General features: G+C 38.4%; 2 protein-coding genes across 2 annotated transcripts; one reads left to right on the top strand and one right to left on the bottom strand.

The window, feature by feature from the left end:
• Positions 1-923: 923 nt before the first annotated feature.
• On the bottom strand, positions 924-6,831 carry LOC139719123 (centromere protein O-like). Its single transcript, XM_071630558.1, has 6 exons — positions 6,801-6,831; positions 5,514-5,683; positions 4,670-4,838; positions 2,884-3,152; positions 2,163-2,331; positions 924-1,326 (listed from the first exon to the last, which is right to left on the bottom strand). Exons 1-6 carry the CDS (start codon positions 6,829-6,831, stop codon positions 1,235-1,237), a joined length of 900 nt encoding a protein of 299 aa, XP_071486659.1. The 3' UTR covers positions 924-1,234.
• Positions 6,832-7,312: 481 nt separating this feature from the next.
• LOC139719585 (putative peptidyl-tRNA hydrolase PTRHD1) lies at positions 7,313-17,226 on the top strand. Its single transcript, XM_071631000.1, has 3 exons — positions 7,313-7,399; positions 13,166-13,267; positions 16,930-17,226. Exons 1-3 carry the CDS (start codon positions 7,313-7,315, stop codon positions 17,074-17,076), a joined length of 336 nt encoding a protein of 111 aa, XP_071487101.1. The 3' UTR covers positions 17,077-17,226.
• Positions 17,227-17,444: the final 218 nt, after the last annotated feature.

Raw genomic sequence — 17,444 nt, 5'->3', positions numbered from 1 at the left:
CTCCAAAAGGGTACCAAAAGCGTACCAAAAGTTCGCGTGTGAAGAATGCGCGTAACATGCACATAGGTCATAATGAAGAGTTCATTCTTTTTGTTCAGGACATCTGTAAGTAGTTCACGCGCATCAGGTGAATTACCCTCTTGCAACAAAATGTGTTACCCCTCTAAAAATAACTCATGAGGTACATTTTCTCAACAGAGAGCTTGAATGCTCAAAATCTGACAGTTCAGTATGATACGCTTTAGACAGGTTAGCTTTGGTTTGCTTTAGAGCGCTCGAACGCACCCTTAGATCCAGTCCCATTTACTTGTGTCAAACAATTAAAAGCTCACAGGATATGATGTAATATATAAAAATGTCATTATATGCATAAAAACACTACTGCTTAAAAGTACAATATACACATAATAATTATAATAACAATTGACAAGCATGACAAAAATGTAGCTGCCTGAAAGGCAACAAGCTTACAATGTTCTCTTACGGCTACAGGACTGTTGATTTTTGCTCTAGAATTTACACAAATGCAAAAGAAATGTGTGCAACAAACACATCTTTTCAGATGGGTCACGACAAAAATGTGAAATATTAGCAAAAAAGCTTTGCTGGAAGTGCTAGTCTCAGAACTTACTCAATTTAGGTTGCTTTGTGATGTTTCATATTCAATTACACTGATTACAATATATTGGGCCACAGCAGTATCCACTGTGCTCTACACAAGCTTGTTTTGCATGCAGATCACTACCACTGCTCAGACCTGTACGATCATCACATACTAGACAAGTTTCTAGGTAGAGCTTTCCGAAACAGAGCCCTTACGAGCACTATGTTTTTGCTTTAAACTATTTGATCACCAATCTGCACATCCTTTTGGTGCTGTCCACCACAATCGGCATTTGGATGATATTATTTTTTAAATCATATACAGTAAACCTCGCACGAGTTGACATTAGTTGATGCTAAAATAAAAGCTCTAATTTTTCTTTAGTTCCTTTCTGAATTTGTTGACCTCTGCATGAGTCGACAGATCTTCTCTGATCTTGTGCAGGTTGACTGTTGAAGGTTTACTGTATCAGCAAAGTTAGGGGGAATGCAATAGGTCAGCAAGGTGTTGGACAATTTCAGCACATGGGCACATCAAGGGCTGAAGATACAAATGTCACTTCATTCTCTTTCACGACACAAGATGCCAAAACTTGGCCCGGTGGACACGGAGAGCACACATCGGGAGACATCACTGCTCAAACACGGTTGCGATAGCATCTACTAGTCTCTCACCCAGGAACGTATCACGTATGGCTCCAAACTCCTGCCTGATGTCTGCGTCTGCAAGTTCATATAGATACACACCAACAAATCACTTCATATAAAAACTGCCTCCTGATTGGCTGATGAAAAAGATAATGATAAAAAAACTTCCTGCATCACTGCATGTCACCTTTATATGCTCTCTGTGCAAGCAGCATCTCAAATGAATGTTCTTGGGATAAGAGATTTTTATTTTGCTCCAACTAATGGAATACTCTCATGGAAGATTCATCATTTAAAAGTGACGATGAGCCTGCTTCTGCTCAACACTGGCCCTCTTAGCTCTGCAGATGGAACCTACATTACTTATTGTTCTCAGGACCTTTACCACATTTTCTTGAATGTTTTGTTATTCTGAAAACATTCAATAGCCATATCTTGATTCTGAGAGTGAAGAACTACACCGATGATTGCACAAGAATACTTCAAGGCACAAATGCCAACTCTCATAGATACACATATTACATATTTTTACAAATTAACCTTACTTACTTTATTAAAAAGGAATATGGATTGGAATCCACTGAAAACAAAAAATACTGCTGCACTTCATTCAAACATTCTGGAACAAGACAAAATTTAGATTTCCACTATAAGTACCATCCAAATTGAGTATAGCATGTTGTTTTGTCAATACAGGCGACTCTCATTATAACAAAGAACTTGGGATCATCAGTTTTCTTTTGTTACATCAAAATTTGCTATAAATAATATAGCTGAACAGTAAACTATGTAAAGATATAGAAATGATAATTTTGGGACCTGAATTTTTATTTCGCTGTATCAAGAATTTTGTTATAACTGTGTTTGTTATAAGGGGAGTGCACTGTATTGAAATTGATAAATTAACTTACTTGCCGATTCCATCAACACCCTGGTTGGTCTGTCTTTCCACAGGTCATCATAGATCAACTTGATGTCCAATGTGCTGGCTGCCAACCTCCTGCTAGACAGGGTCAGGCCGATAGTATCGAAGGCATTGCTGGACACAATTTTACCCCTTATGTTCCTTGTCCTCTTTTCCTGCAAAAATTAATTGGTTAAATATGTGTAACATAATAAAATAGTAACCATGGATAACGTCTGTATAGTCAAATACATTGTCATAGCTGCCAACCAGTCTGTGTACACTTTACTAATCATTCTTGAGGAAACATTGAAATATGCACAGAAAAGCTCTCCTCAGCAATTCTGTAAATTGCAAATGAATTATCACTAAAATTGCGCAAGTGTGAACGATTAATTGCGCAAAGTTTCTACTCTTACACTATGCAAACTGTTTAGTCTTTCACTATAAGGGCAGCTGGGTGACACACATCACTACTCGGCTGAACTCACTGGGCTTTGAACCCCAGCCCTTGAATACCAGGCACAAGCATCCTACCCACTGGGCCAACTTGCCACTCTTTCGTTCTCCACTGCCTACCAGGCCTCGAACCTCCGCCCTTGAATGCAAGGCGCACGCACCCTACCCACTGGGCCAACTTGCCACTCTTTCGTACTCTACCGCCTACAAAAGATGCAAACTAAGACACAAAAGCATGGAGAAGAAGACTTTGCCTCATTTTCCCTCACCTGCGCTTCACTGACTTGCTGCTTTCTAGACACGAGTGCATTGAGAAAGTCGCCCACTTCCTGAACAAAGCGTTGGAGGTCGGTGTTGAGGTGCTCCGAGACAATCTTCTTCAGGGGCATTAAGTAAGGGAGGTTGTGCTTGGTAAGATGCAGGCTCTCATCCTTGTTCATCGCCACAATGGCATAGTACGGCTGGAAGTACTCCCCACTATCGAAGGTGTCCCATCGCACACGGATGCAGTCATTGTCAGTTTTGTGAACAGTGCAACCTTGAGATGCAGCAAAAAAACCCCCAAAAAACCCAAATAAACAAAACAAGTTTTCACAATTATCACACCATGAATACATAAAAAAGACTTACACAGAAAACACAAAATGGGGCAACTGTTGTCACTACAGGAAGTTACATGCACACACCTGTAAAGTACAAGTGTATTCAGTCGAAAGGTGCAAACAGAAACATAAATTCAAACTTTTAATTACTAATGATGGGGTCATTGGGATCATTAAAACTTACAGTCTGAATAGGTTTTTCTTCAATCTTTATTTTTGAAGTTGTTTTTGTTGTGTTCATAATCTCATCAGCACACTGAACATATTTCTAATATAGGGCACTACAATCTAATTAAGTTTATCCGAATGCCACAAACTTAAAGGACAAGTTCACCTTCATAAACATAAGGATTGAGAGAATGTAGCAATATTAGTAGAACACATCATTGAAAGTTTGAGGAAAATCAGACAATCCGTTCAAAAGTTATGAATTTTTGAAGTTTTGGTGCAGTACCCGCTGGATGAGAAGACTACTGCAGTGTATGAATAACTTAGATTTCACATGCGTACAACAATATAAGGAAAATATAAAGAGAATTTCACAAAATTCCATCTTTTGAAAAAAGTACACATTCCCCTGACTCGTTACCGACATATGTTATGGATAATATTATTCCCCCTGCCTTTAGAAAGAGGCAAGTCAAGTGCTCTATCATTATGCGAAAAAAGTGAAAATATGTTGAATTTTCTTTTACATTTTCTTTATACTGTTGTACGCATATGACTCACAAGCTGTAGTAGTCTCCTCATCCAGCGGTTCGAACACAAAAATTTAAAAAATTCATAACTTTTGCATCGATTGTCCAATTTTCCTCAAACTTTCACTGATGTGTTCTACTAATATTGTTGCATTTTCTCAATCCTTATGTTTATGAAGGTGAACTTGTCCTTTAATTGAATATCAGTACCCATGACAGCTTTGTTTGAATTGTGTTGTTTACAAGTCCTGCATAGTAGTAGACCTAAAAATAGACGATGAATATGCCTTGGATCGCATAAACATGCAATGCACTTTAGTATAGATCATAACAGATAGAGATAAGATTATATAGATAGATGGATAGATAGATAGATAGATAGATAGATAGATAGATAGATAGATAGTAGATAGATAGATAGGTAGATAGACAGTCACATAGACAGACCGATAGATAGAGAGGAAGAGATTTGATTTGATGTAAAAAGGTGACAGAAAATAATGATCACTGATAGGATGAGCATTATTTGGATTTATTTCACATGACCAATGAGAAAATACTATGCTTAACCTGTTGAAGACTCATCCCGAGTATACTCGGGAAGGTCTCTATGGGAAATGTGTGTTGTGGCAAAATCAGGCCGTCCTCGACGGGTTAAGAACCAGCTACCACTGGCCCAACAGCCTTAAATCCCCTGCCAAGGACTATAGGCATTGAGGATAAATTTGCCTTGCCTTGCAATGTCTCCATCTTACCAGTGAGTCGATAAGAAGCAGAAAGCTCTCTCTCTTTCAGCTGCAAGGCCTCTGTGACGGCCTGATGGAGGACTTTCCGGTCAGCTGGACCTTGGATCGATTCCTGGACAGCAGCGGACAGGGAGTCCTTGTCTTTGGACTGGACATTCTGTAGGATTGGCCCCAATACCTGAGGAGATGTCATTGAAGATGTTCATAGCTGTGGCATTGAGAACGGTTTGATGCATCCTCCACAGAATCAACATTCTGGCATGTACTTAGATGATGTAATTTCTTTCTTTCTTTATACAAAGTATATACCGGTAGTCACATGTGGATGTGCTACTCTGTGAGTAAAGAATGAAGTAACATACACCTTTCCATGTACACAAATTGCAACATAAATTCACACAGGATGAAACACAAGTGCCAGAGAGACATCAGATTGGCTTAGTAAAGAAGAGTTCTATATATTTTTTTCATGTAAAAAAAGAAAAGAAAATCATATCTTTGTATCAATGATGCAAGTCCAGATGATCATTGTACTCTGGTTCATCAATTGAAAAGAGTATGTGGAGTTAATCAAGATTCTGCATTTTGAGAAATTTATGTACAACCCTGGAAGTTCCATTCAAAATCATAAGCCTAAAAATACCAACAAACTGATAAAACTGATAGACTATTAGGATACTGATTCGCTCATGAAAATTATGATTTGTTAAAAAAATGACAGTCCTACACCTGCTGCAACACACGTATACACACAAATAAACAAATACAAGACGAATAAACAAACTCATTCCCATGTAAGGGAATAAAAGCAATGAAAGCAATTTTGTCTGTAAGATATATCAAAAGAGTGTACCTTATTGGGAGAATTTGCGATCTGAACCTTGAGTAAGTCCCGCCTCTCTTGAAGCTGGTGGACAGCTTTCTGTAGCGCCCTCAATGTGCGTTCCTGTTTAACCCTGCTCTCCCCTTCTTGACTCAACTCATCAGCTTGCTCCTCCAACCTCTGCAGATGCTGGAGGGTGCCTGATATAGATCACATGTAAGCAGATTTAAAACAAGAAAAGTGAAAGGTATAGGCCCTATACAGATCCATAGCAGGGCTGACTTCCTCCAAAACAGGGTAAAATCCTTGATGGTGTGGTAATTTTGACAAAATTACCCTATCTCACTCTCTGCTAAATGAGAATGCTGTAATACTAGTGTAAAAGGCACACACTGACAATACAGTAGACATAAAGTAGCACTAAATTCACACAGCTTTTTATGATGTTCGTAGAAATGATCATATATACACAATTGCAATGGTGTCAATGGCGACTCAAAATTTACTTGACACTTGTATGAAAATTTACTCAGATTTAATAGCATAAAGTTGGTGGATGTTTATGACCTTCTTCATTTTCTCTGAAAACAAGTTGATATGATTTCTTGTTAGTACGTAACTAGGATCTAGTCTAGAATTAATAGAAACAGAATCTGGATTTGGATGGAGACTGGAGGTACGTACGGTAAATAGAATCCAGAAATTTTATGCAAAATAAAGATATTAATACGCAGATGAAGGCGCATATATTCATATGTGAATGACCCGCCTAAAACACAACAACAACCAGTCTATATCATATGAACAGATGGAGATCAGGGGCGGATACAAGAATTCTGTAAAGGGGGGGGGGGGGGGGTGACCAATATTTCTGGTGCTACTTCCGGGTTTCATTTCATCTTTTTTTTTTTCTTTTTTTTTAAACGAAAAATAAAGGGGGGGGGGGCGTGCGCCAGTTGTGACTGGCCCCCCTCTGGATCCGCCACTGGAGATGCATCGCCATGGCCATGCGCCATGGATGGGCATGGCCTATAGACAGAAAGATCCGTCTGTCTGGAGGACTCTTTTATATTTTGCCATTAACGCTGTCCTCCGTTATACGGAGGGGATCCGTGAAGCCAGACGTAGTCTCCGCGGAACATTCCCCGACGGACAGATACAGACCGATCTTTCGGTCAAGGCATGGCCTTGTGTTTTGGGGTCGGGCATTTATGTTGTTGGGTGTGAAAATTATCGTAATGGGTTTGCTTCCTTTTGTTGGCATACTGTATATCAAATCTAGACCCATCGAGTTTGAACATTTTCTCGTAAACCTACCTTTCGTCAGTCTCTCCGTAAGAACTTCCATCTTTCATTTCCAAAATGCAGATGATCAGATGGCACTATGTCTCGTCCGCCAGTCACTTGCTCACACTCATCAAAAAGTCACACTAGTGTCACCGTCGGATCGTCCTCCCCAAAAAGTTCTAATTGTTAAAACTTAGTGGAATGTAGGTTTAGAATATTCGTCGCGTGTAAATCACATTACTAAGCTGTCTGGATATTGCCGCTGTCTCACAAGAAGCAACCTAACTTAAGTAACGGTTACATCCCGCTACACATGTTGACTCTCGCTCTGATAGTGACTCTAGTAGTTAAACGCGTAGAAGGGGAAGCTCGAATAGCGCTCGAGTGTATAACTGTAGTTTGTTTCGATAGTATGATCGATAGAAATAAATATAATATACATTTTTGGCTTTTAATATCTTCATTGTAAAAAAAAATGATGAAAAGAGATTTGTTTTAGGAAAATTAAAAAAAAATATTGAGAAAGCCTCATAATTTTCAAGATGTCAGCCTCCTTGGTGCAGTACATCGTCGTACGTGGAGATCTTCTTACTGCTCTAAAGTGGCCTACCGGGGCGGTGATTGCACAAGTAAGTGAACTCTAAAGAGTCTTGATAAATTCAAATATGATTATCTAGCCCAAAATATCAATCAGGATCATTTAAAGGTCAAAACAGTGCATGGCATGGCCCGCGCCCCCAAACTCTCGGAATGCACAACGTGCCCCGTAGTGTACTGTATACACTTTTATAACCGCACCGACGCACAGTGGGCCAGGTGTGAATGAAAGTGCGCCAAAATAGGGATTTAGTCACTGGAAGGAAATTTATTTTTTTCGTATCCTAGGCACAAACTACATCCTCCTGAACACCTCTGAATAACAGTATTTCTTGAAATTGATTTTAAGTGGATTGTTTATCTAAAAACAGACTCAAAATTTGCGAATACTGGGTAAAACACGTGTAAATGCAATATTGCGGTTTTCAAAAGGTTTCCGCCGAACAGGTCGTTTGACCCTCTTCAAATTTTCAACACATGTGTCAAATTAATTATTTTAAATGATCATAAACTCTACAGGCCAGATTTTATTCCCTTTGAAAGTAATTTGGGTCAAAACAAGGAAAATTTGGCTAAAAATAGCAAATTTCTTTTAATGTGAAAAAATGGTCAACATTCCCACCGATTCCCGCGCTAAAAATATCACAGTCACCTTTGCTGTAGTTCCTGCTTTACAATGATACCAAACTTGGCTGCAATCTTCCGCAATCTTGTGAAGAAAACCCAATTTTCCATCCGCATGTTTGCCTGTTTTTTGCCAAAATCTCGCGTGCGGTGGCAGCACGCATCCAATGGATCCCCATACGCAGGCAAGGCACACACAACAACAGAGACCACAGAGAGAGCAAGAGAGAGGGAGAGAGAGGGTGAGAGATGGGGGGGGGGGGGGGTCTGGGGAGGGGCGGGGTGTCATGTTCATCATGATTGATAGGTGTACAATGTTCACATCAAACCAGCTAAATGACCATAAATGTCTCGATGGTCTGTAACCCTATAATGCCTGTGTAGACAGTTTCTTGCACTGATTAACAGCATGCCAACTACCCACATTCAAGAAACCTACAGATCTGACGTTCTCCTCCTGCACGATTCTTTCGACCTGTTTTTTCGTGGTACCACAATTATATTTTTATATCCTCTTATTTTTGATAATCTTACAGTGTTGATAAACAGTTCATGGTACTTTGTTTTAGCATGATGTTTTCGCAATATATACCATAGGCTTCTGCTTCTGTTATCGTATAGGGTTATTGAGGTGTAAGGTTAGTTTCCAGTGTGGGTGTTAATGATCTTTTTTTTTCCCTGTATTGAAATTCCGAGTTCTTCATGCCTTATGCATGCCTGTAGACCACAGTGGTAAAGTCAGTTGGAAGGGGGAGGAGAATCATTCGTGTTTTTTTTTCATTACAAAAATGTAGAGTATCCTTTCTCCGAAAATATATATATGCCCTAAAATGTAGAATAACCATCATTTTCTCCCCTTTATCAAATAAAGTAGATACTATTTTCAAAAGGAATGTTTTAACTGAATTCTTAGTTTATTATAATAATATCACCTCTCTGTCTTTCAGTCTACCTCCGTAAGCACATCTTCCTCCATCATTATGCGATTATGTCTATAGTCTTGTAACATCCTACATACTTACCAAAAATTCTCATTAATTCATTTTGAAGAAGTATGAATACCTCTCTAAAACATTTTTAAGGCTTTATATATTATGGCCTTAACGAGCTTAACATAATAACTTTATCAAATTTCCTTTCAATTTGTGAACAATGTTTGTTTCTCACTTATCTCTTATTTGCAATGTTAACGCATGCATTTTCAAGAGGAGACATAATATAGCAAACTAATGATAAATACCAAAAAAGTCCTTGAGGGCGCCCCTCCAAGTGTGACCAAAGTCTGAACCTTTGACGTCTTTCTTTTATTTTTGTTTCTTTTATTTTGTTACTTTTCATGTTGTTTCAGCACACGCGTTATCCCACAGCTACAGTTCGCACTATCAATTTTCTAAAATTGGAAAAATATTGAATAATATATTATATTGTATTAAATATTATATTTCTCATTGGATGTTCACAGCCAATTAGAAATCCCTATGTAAATGACGTCATATGTGTTTGAAAATATTTTCATTGCACTCTACGGGTCTGATTACCCCTAGATCGGTCAATTTAGCGTACGTTTGAAGTCGATCTCGGTGAATATGAATTTTGGCGCACTTTGGAGCCATTCTGGCCCACTGTGCGACGCGGCAACAACCCACCGCCCCGCCCCGTCCCGCTCCGGGCCGGGTGGCGCGGCCGGGGTTAGATCGGGATGTAACGTAGGAGTTCGTGTAGGACTTTATGTTGTGAAAATGATGTGGATGAGTCTGTCAGGACCAGGCATAGATCCTAAATCTTGACATTAGTGCGAAAAGTGGTTCTAATTAGGAAGATGCGACATAAAATATAAATTTAGAATGGGATCTAAACTGTAGTTTAAATTTATAAGCTATTGTTACATGTATACACAGGCTAACCGCAGCGGCGACCCCAATACGTACCCTATGTTACAGCGCCCCGCACCAGGGTTTATACACAGGCATGCACATGCATTGGACAGCACAGCTCAGTAACAAACCAAAGAGCAAGACTGATATAAAAGGTGTAAAAAAAGAATATATAGCCAGGTGCCCGCACCTCGTCAGGGGCCCGAATACCGTCACCCCGCTCAAAATCGTTTTGAGCGCACTGAACAAAAATGTATGCCCGGGACTGTGTTCTGTACGCTTGAAACTTGGCAGGACTACCACAACCAAGCAAATTGTGGTGAAAACGGAACAGTTTTTCGCGAAAATCTGAAATTTTAATAGGGCTATAGGAATACGTGTTATATGTCACCCGCACGCATCTTTTACGTGTATGTCTATGGGAACATCACGGTCACCCGCACACGTCTTTTACGTGCTAAGTCTATGGGAGAGCGGGTGACGAGTTGCGGGCCCCTTCCTTAGCGCGCAACTTATTCGCATCGTTCGGCCTTTGACGACGATAGCTGCAAATTTTCAATATCGATCAGTGAACTTGTGATTCCATTGGAATTTTCAGCATTTTTCCTGTATGTGAGTTGGATTTCAAAGAATTTCAGTGGCGAAATGTGATTCAATCATGGGCAAACATTAACTACAATATGACGAGGTGTGGGTCACCCAAGTATACCTCTAAGCCAAGGTTCTGGAACCGAGTCCAGAACGTATACGTACGTATCATGCGCATCCCGTATGATACTAGGCTGTATAGTATCCCCAAACATCCCCAAATGTAACAATGAAAAGGTTGCAGTATACACATTACTACATGTGGTACTACAATGGGCTACATCAGTATATGTGTATGTATATGTACTATTATGTATAAAGCATTGAGTCTCCCGTATCCGGCCAAATCCCTTATCCGGATGAGCCCCGGTCCCAACTTGTCTGGATACGAGAGGTTCAACTGTAATTAGATTTCTGCATTCACTCAATCTATATTATCAGGTTTCATTTCTTTTTAAGTGCCTCGACATCTTATCATAAGAAACTCTTGTAAGTCCTGTGATTAGGGTTAGGGTTGAAAATGTCACCCTCTTAAGATTGGTAAAGCTTCTAACTGCAACTTTGTGTGACTGTCGCAAAAGGAGGTCTCCCCCCCAAAAAAAACAACAAACAAACAAACAAACAAAACAAAACAAACAAACAAACAAAGAAACAAATATCTTTTATTCAGCTTGAGATCCTGATTTTTGTTTTCATCGTAGTCCACGTACCTCCACTAATTTTACCAGTCCATTATTTTCAGGCAAAAATTACCGTAAAGTTCCGTGTATAAGACGCACTATTTTTTCGTCGGAAAACGTTGAAAATCGGGGGTGCGTCGTATACACGGGTACAGTCGAATCGAGGAAAAAAATCTGTCATGTACACCCAATTTTATAAGGCCAACTTGGGGCCATGTATGCCCATCGACGTTTGGAAGGTAAGCAATCACTAGAACTTACGGATAAAAGAGCGATCTTTCAATCTGGACACCCACAAAAGCTGCAAATACGAGATACACTTACATCGGCCTTGTGCAGTAACGATGTATCAATCTGGCCATAGACAACAGCTGTAACAGCACTGCTGTATGCTACCGATGTCAGTCTACCAAGCTACCAACAGCCAACCTAGTAACTGGAATACGCGATGTACAGGTATCATTACTAAATTACCGATACTGTAAATGTATTAGTATCAATATGACCATAGACAAAAGCTGTAAGATACGGAGTAGAATCGACACTATGTCACCGTAAATATGAACGATGTGTGAAGCATGCATGCATATCCATGTCGTTCGTTTGCTCTTCATTTCACGAGTGCGAGACCAGCTAGGATAGCATAGCTACACTGTGCTGTAGCTAGATAGTAGCAAGCCTTTGGCAAAGGCAGCAGCTGCAGTGAGGCTTTTGCAATGGACTCGCGTGCACACAGCGATCGGATCGAAGCGCGCTAACCCGTTGCGCGCTGTGTGTGCAAGTCCATTGCTCTCTGTGTGCGTGTGCTGAAATTATAGCGAGCTGCCTTTTGCAAAAGGCTAGCACTGTGCATACAAGCATGGTACAATAGACACACATGTTACTGGTAACAGTGCATGAGTGTAATTACCGTACGCACCGTACGTCTTGCCGTATGATCCCTCTGCTACACTTGTTGATGTTTTTCTTATTTTTCGTGATGAACCTTCCAGTCTGACATGCGTCAATATGCGAGACACCCTCTGCTATGTATGACAGCAAAGATCGTACTGTATACTCATGAGTACGATATGCATGACACATGTACCACGATTGAAAGGCGAAACAATAGCAAGTGAGTACCGAGACAAGTCTCGCATTTTGCGTCTTCCATATTTTGTTGATACCCGATGAATACCGTTAAAAGAAAATATAAAAGGAAACGAAAAATAGAGCAAATACATGCTGCATTCTAGGGAAATATTGAGCTGAAATAATATGTATGACACACGCAATATTTGCGTGGACATTTTCGTGTGTTTTTTTTTTTTTTTTAATTTTAGGTCCGAAATTAGGGGTGCGTCTTATATACGGGTGCGTCTTATACACGGAACTTTACGGTATGTAGTAATATCGTAGTGTAGAACAATACTGGTTTACACATTTTACTTTCTTTAAAGGACAAGTTCACCTTCATAGACATGTGGGTTGAGTGAATGCAGCAATATTAGTAGAGCACATCATTGAGAGTTTGAGGAAAATCGGACAATCCGTTCAAAAGTTATGAATTTTTGAAGTTTCTGCTCACTCAAGGCTGGTTGAGAAGACCACTATAGCTTGTGATGTCACATGAGTACAACGATATAAAGAAAGAATAAAGAAAATTCAACATATTCTCACTTTTCTCGCATAACAAAAGAACACTTGACTTCTCTCTTTCAGAAGGCAGGGGGAATAATATTACCCTTAACATATGTCAGTAACAAGTCGAGGAAATGTGCACTTAATTCAAAAAGTAAAGTTTTGTAAAATTCTCTTTTTATTTTCTTTATATGGTTGTACGCATATGACATCATACACTATAGTAGTCTTCTCATCCAGCAGTGACTACGCAGATACTTTAAAAATTCATAACTTTTTAACAGATTGTCCGATTTCCCCCAAACTTTCACTGATGTGTTCTACTAATATTGCTACATTCACTCAATCCACATGTATATGAAGGTGGACTTGTCCTTTAAATCTGTGCTCTTGTTTATCTCTATTTTGCAAGGCTTGCCACGCATGTACTGCAGTGATGCATCTATTCCGGGATGATGACAATGTCCTCAAGTACACTGCTGACCTGGACAATATGCATAAAGTCATCTTGGAGGTATGTTAATCATCTACAAGTCAAGGTTACTTTATATTTGCCTGCCTCTTTCCTTAGATTCAGCAGCATTTTTATTCAAATAATTTCCGAGGTTATTAATACAGTTGAACCTCTCTTATCCGGCCTCCCTTTATCCTGATCTCTCTATTATCCAGACGCAATCTCGCCGTGATTTTTTTTTTTTATATATAATTACGGGAGGAAAGGGGGATTCCAAACTCCTTGAGAACTCCTACGCAAACACACATGAATTACATATACTTGATACATTTCTTAATAGTTATTCATAAAAGAAAATGATTTAATTCTTGCAAACACGAACCTCTATTTTGAGGTCTGTTACTGAGTGTAACAATGAAAAGGTTGCAGTTTACACATTACTACAATACATGTGGTACTACAATGGGCTACTGTACATGTGTATGTATATTATGTACATGTATAAAGCATTGAGTCTCCCGTATCCGGCCAAATCCCTTATCCGGATGAGCCCCGGTCCCGACTTGTCCGGATACGAGAGGTTCAACTGTACATTGTATTTTGAAATAGATGGGATATTGCAGAAGCATGGAATTTTTCAGATCTATCTAAAATTCCTGGTATAGCAACATTGTTACTTTGAGATAGGGCATTTATACCCCAATAATATTGCTGTGTCTCAAACATTCTTGTGCCTTTTTAATGTAGTATCAATTGAATATGATGGTGTATGAGATTTGTTTTGAGGGCATTTCCACGGTAACTCACGTTACATTTTGAACTCAAAATTAGGTCGTTGAGATCAATATCCTTAAAACCTAATTAGTGATATGAGTTACTACATGTGAATGAGTATCATGCACCTCCATCCTACCTCACAGCAACATTACATCCACAGACTCTTATGAGAACTATGAGAAAAAACACTACAAATGTCGGTAACTCACGTTACATAATTTGGACATGCAAAAATTTGGCATGTCTTATATTCAAAAGTTTCCTCAAACAAGAAACAGAGAGACTTTAAAGTCTATTGTGCCAAAGTCATGGACTAACAACATACATCACCGAGTATGGTAAAAATTCAAATTGTCTTACATTCTCCAGGTATCATCATGTGAAGCGGTAACTCACGTTACGGTAACTCACGTTACAGTTTGTCCACATGATCACAAGACAATTTTTTGTCTTAATAATCCAAAGAAAACTTACCAAGACAACTTTTTTTCACAAACAAACTCCATGAATAAAGAATCTAAATTGATTTGAACATTGATCTGACAGTAATTAATCCCATTTTATCCATGAGATTACCAACAGGCAGGAAACTTTACATTTAGAATACCAACTTGAAGATAAATTTCATTTTTAATTGAGTCGTTTTCCAAGCTTTCATTTGTACCGAGACAAAAATTGTATTCAACAAAATGATATGAAACAGATTTGATTTGATTGTTTTTTTATTTTACTAGATTTAAATGGATTTCAGGCTATCTAGATAAAACAAGTCATTCACAAACTATTCCATTTAATACACTGAGTCACGAAACTAGAGACCTGTACATGTAGTCTGTGGAGAGTTTAAAGGTTCAGAAATGAATATTTCAATAAATCCTAACTTTTAAACAATGCAATTTATATTCCAATTATTTGATAATTGTTTGAATTACTCAATAATCAATTGTTTGTATGTTTGATTTGTTTACAAATTCTTACACATATACTAAACTGGTACAGAAATTAGACTTGAATTACAGAAACTGCAGATAAATTTTAGTTATCTGCTACCAGTATTGATCAGTTTAATAAAATATGTTCATAAATGTTTAAGCCTTAAAAAACAATGGCTTTGGTCTATGAAATGTCAAGTAGCCATTATTTAAATTGTACATACATGTAATTATACCAGTATTTTCTAGAGTAATCAAGCAGACTGAAGCAGTAAATCCCAATGAAAAACATGAATAGTAAATATTTTGTGATCAGGAGGCTAACTATTAATATCACAAAATGTTGATAGTTTGCTTTAAGGTACATGACTGTCCAGCTCTTAAAGAAAATGTCTGATAATGAGGTTCACATTCAACAAGTTTTTGGTAATAGATCAGCATGTAAAGTAAATTATAGTAAACATGGAAAAGTTTCATTGTAGGATTTTGCAACAATATTGCTAAAACCTCAGAGTAGAATAGTATAAAACACATAAGCGTGTCAAATTCACAATGTTCAGTTCTCAAAAATCTCAGAAAAAACAGCAGGAAGCGAGCTCCAATCGTAAAATTCTGTTCATACATGTAAATGTTTCAGCCTCATAAACAATGGCTTTGGTCTATACAGGTAGGTATAAACTATGAAATGTCAAATAGTAATCACTTGAATTACAAAAACAAGAACTTTTCAAGAGTAATCATGCAGTGATTATCCCAATCAGGGGGCTATTAATAGTTATCACAAAATTTTGATAATTTGCTTGAACAAGGTCCATGCAGTTTTAGAAGAAATGTCTTTTAACAACTTTCGTAACAGATCAGTATACATGCACTGTAATATTAATAGTAAATATGGAACCTGTTGGAGCACATGTAATGAACATGTGTAATTAATACATTGTACATGTAGACCAGTTGGTTTGTTGACAGAGAGAGACCAAGAGAATAACAATCTACTGGAAATAGAATCTTAATACAAGAGTTCAGTAATCATGTACTCATTGGTTACTTACAATCACAACCTTCATATCATTTCTTGGTATTAAAGAAAAATCATGTCGGTAACTCACGTTACATTGCGGTAACTCACGTTACATGGTAACTCACGTTACAATTTTAAGACCTCTGTTATGAGAATTTGAAGCAAAGACTATAAGTCCCATCATATTTCTTGGATGTGTGCTGCATAGTTATTTGATAATCCAAAATACCATGTCTCAGTTGGGCACAGTAAAATTGCTAGGTTAAAAAGTTCATGTTTCGGTAACTCACGTTACAGCAGCTTCTCGAGCTATGTAAGAGCACGCTGGTGTCCGAAGTACATATCTTATATCGAGGTCTCCACTTTATTTACTGCTAGATTAATATATTTTTGATTTGTAAAACCAAACAAAGTTTGATTTGAGAATCAAATATAAAAAATAATCACAAAGAGCAACAAAAATGCATTTTTAGGGATTTTTAGGTCAAAAAATGCTTTCTGGTTTCAAAAGGTATAAAAATCCACAAAAGGGAACTTTTCTTAAAGGTAAAGTTGGTTTCACACACTTCAAACTATGGCTAACAAAGTAAGATTATCAGTTGTCCTGAAATATGCGGGTAAAATTTTGGTGGTCATGTCGCACAACTCACGGAAATGCCCTTGACATGGAAATACCGGTGTATGTATAACTTTGCAAAAGAAGGCAGATACTGTAACCTTTCCAGGATGAAAGAATAATGATACAGACAGTAAATAATACTGAGCTGAAATCATCAGTAGCATAGCTGATATGATTTGATTCAACATGTACACGTATCAGCATTTTTTTTTTTTTTTTTTGGGGGGGGGGGGGTAATGACTGCTGCATATGACAGAACCCTACCATGGAAGACCTACCATGTACACTGAATAAATGTACTTTCATTATTAAATGGGTGTGGCAGACTTGATTTTTGCTTGGGGATCGTTGCTTGTGATGGCTCGATGTGAAGAACTTGTCTGAGAAGCTGACAGAGCACAGCATTGATCACAAACTGTGGATCGAGCAGCCAGAGAACTTTGCCACTTGTCTCGCAGTGAAACCCTACCCCAAAGAGGAGGTGCAAAAGTATTTCAAGAAGTTCAAACTCTACAAATGATGGCCCAGAGTATTGGAACATTCATGTGGATGGACTCTAGTATTGTTGAGATAGCAACTCGAACTATCCCAGAGAATATGAACACCGTCAAAGAGGACCCGGAGCCTACTCTAGCAGCCTATCTTTACATTCTTCACACTTCCTCTGTCGTACGGGGGACCTGCGAACAGTGCTATGCCTCTTGCTTTACCATCAAGAGTCATTTGAATACATGTATAGGTACCAAACACTGCTGTTACTTTTGCCCTATCACTGAAGGTACAAGTGAGGAAGTATGGGTTTAGGCAAGGGTTGCGCTTAACTTTTTTTTAAACTAGCCAGGCGGACTACTTAGAATCAATTTTGACACTGAAGCAATATTTTGGCTG

This window comes from Diadema antillarum, unplaced genomic scaffold (assembly GCF_040938485.1).
Source record: "Diadema antillarum isolate AM-2024a unplaced genomic scaffold, OU_Dant_1.0 scf00000009, whole genome shotgun sequence".
Classification (NCBI taxonomy): Eukaryota; Metazoa; Echinodermata; class Echinoidea; order Diadematoida; family Diadematidae; genus Diadema; species Diadema antillarum.
The sequence above is the reverse complement of the archived record's forward strand: the minus strand, read 5'-3'. Positions and strand labels throughout refer to the sequence as shown.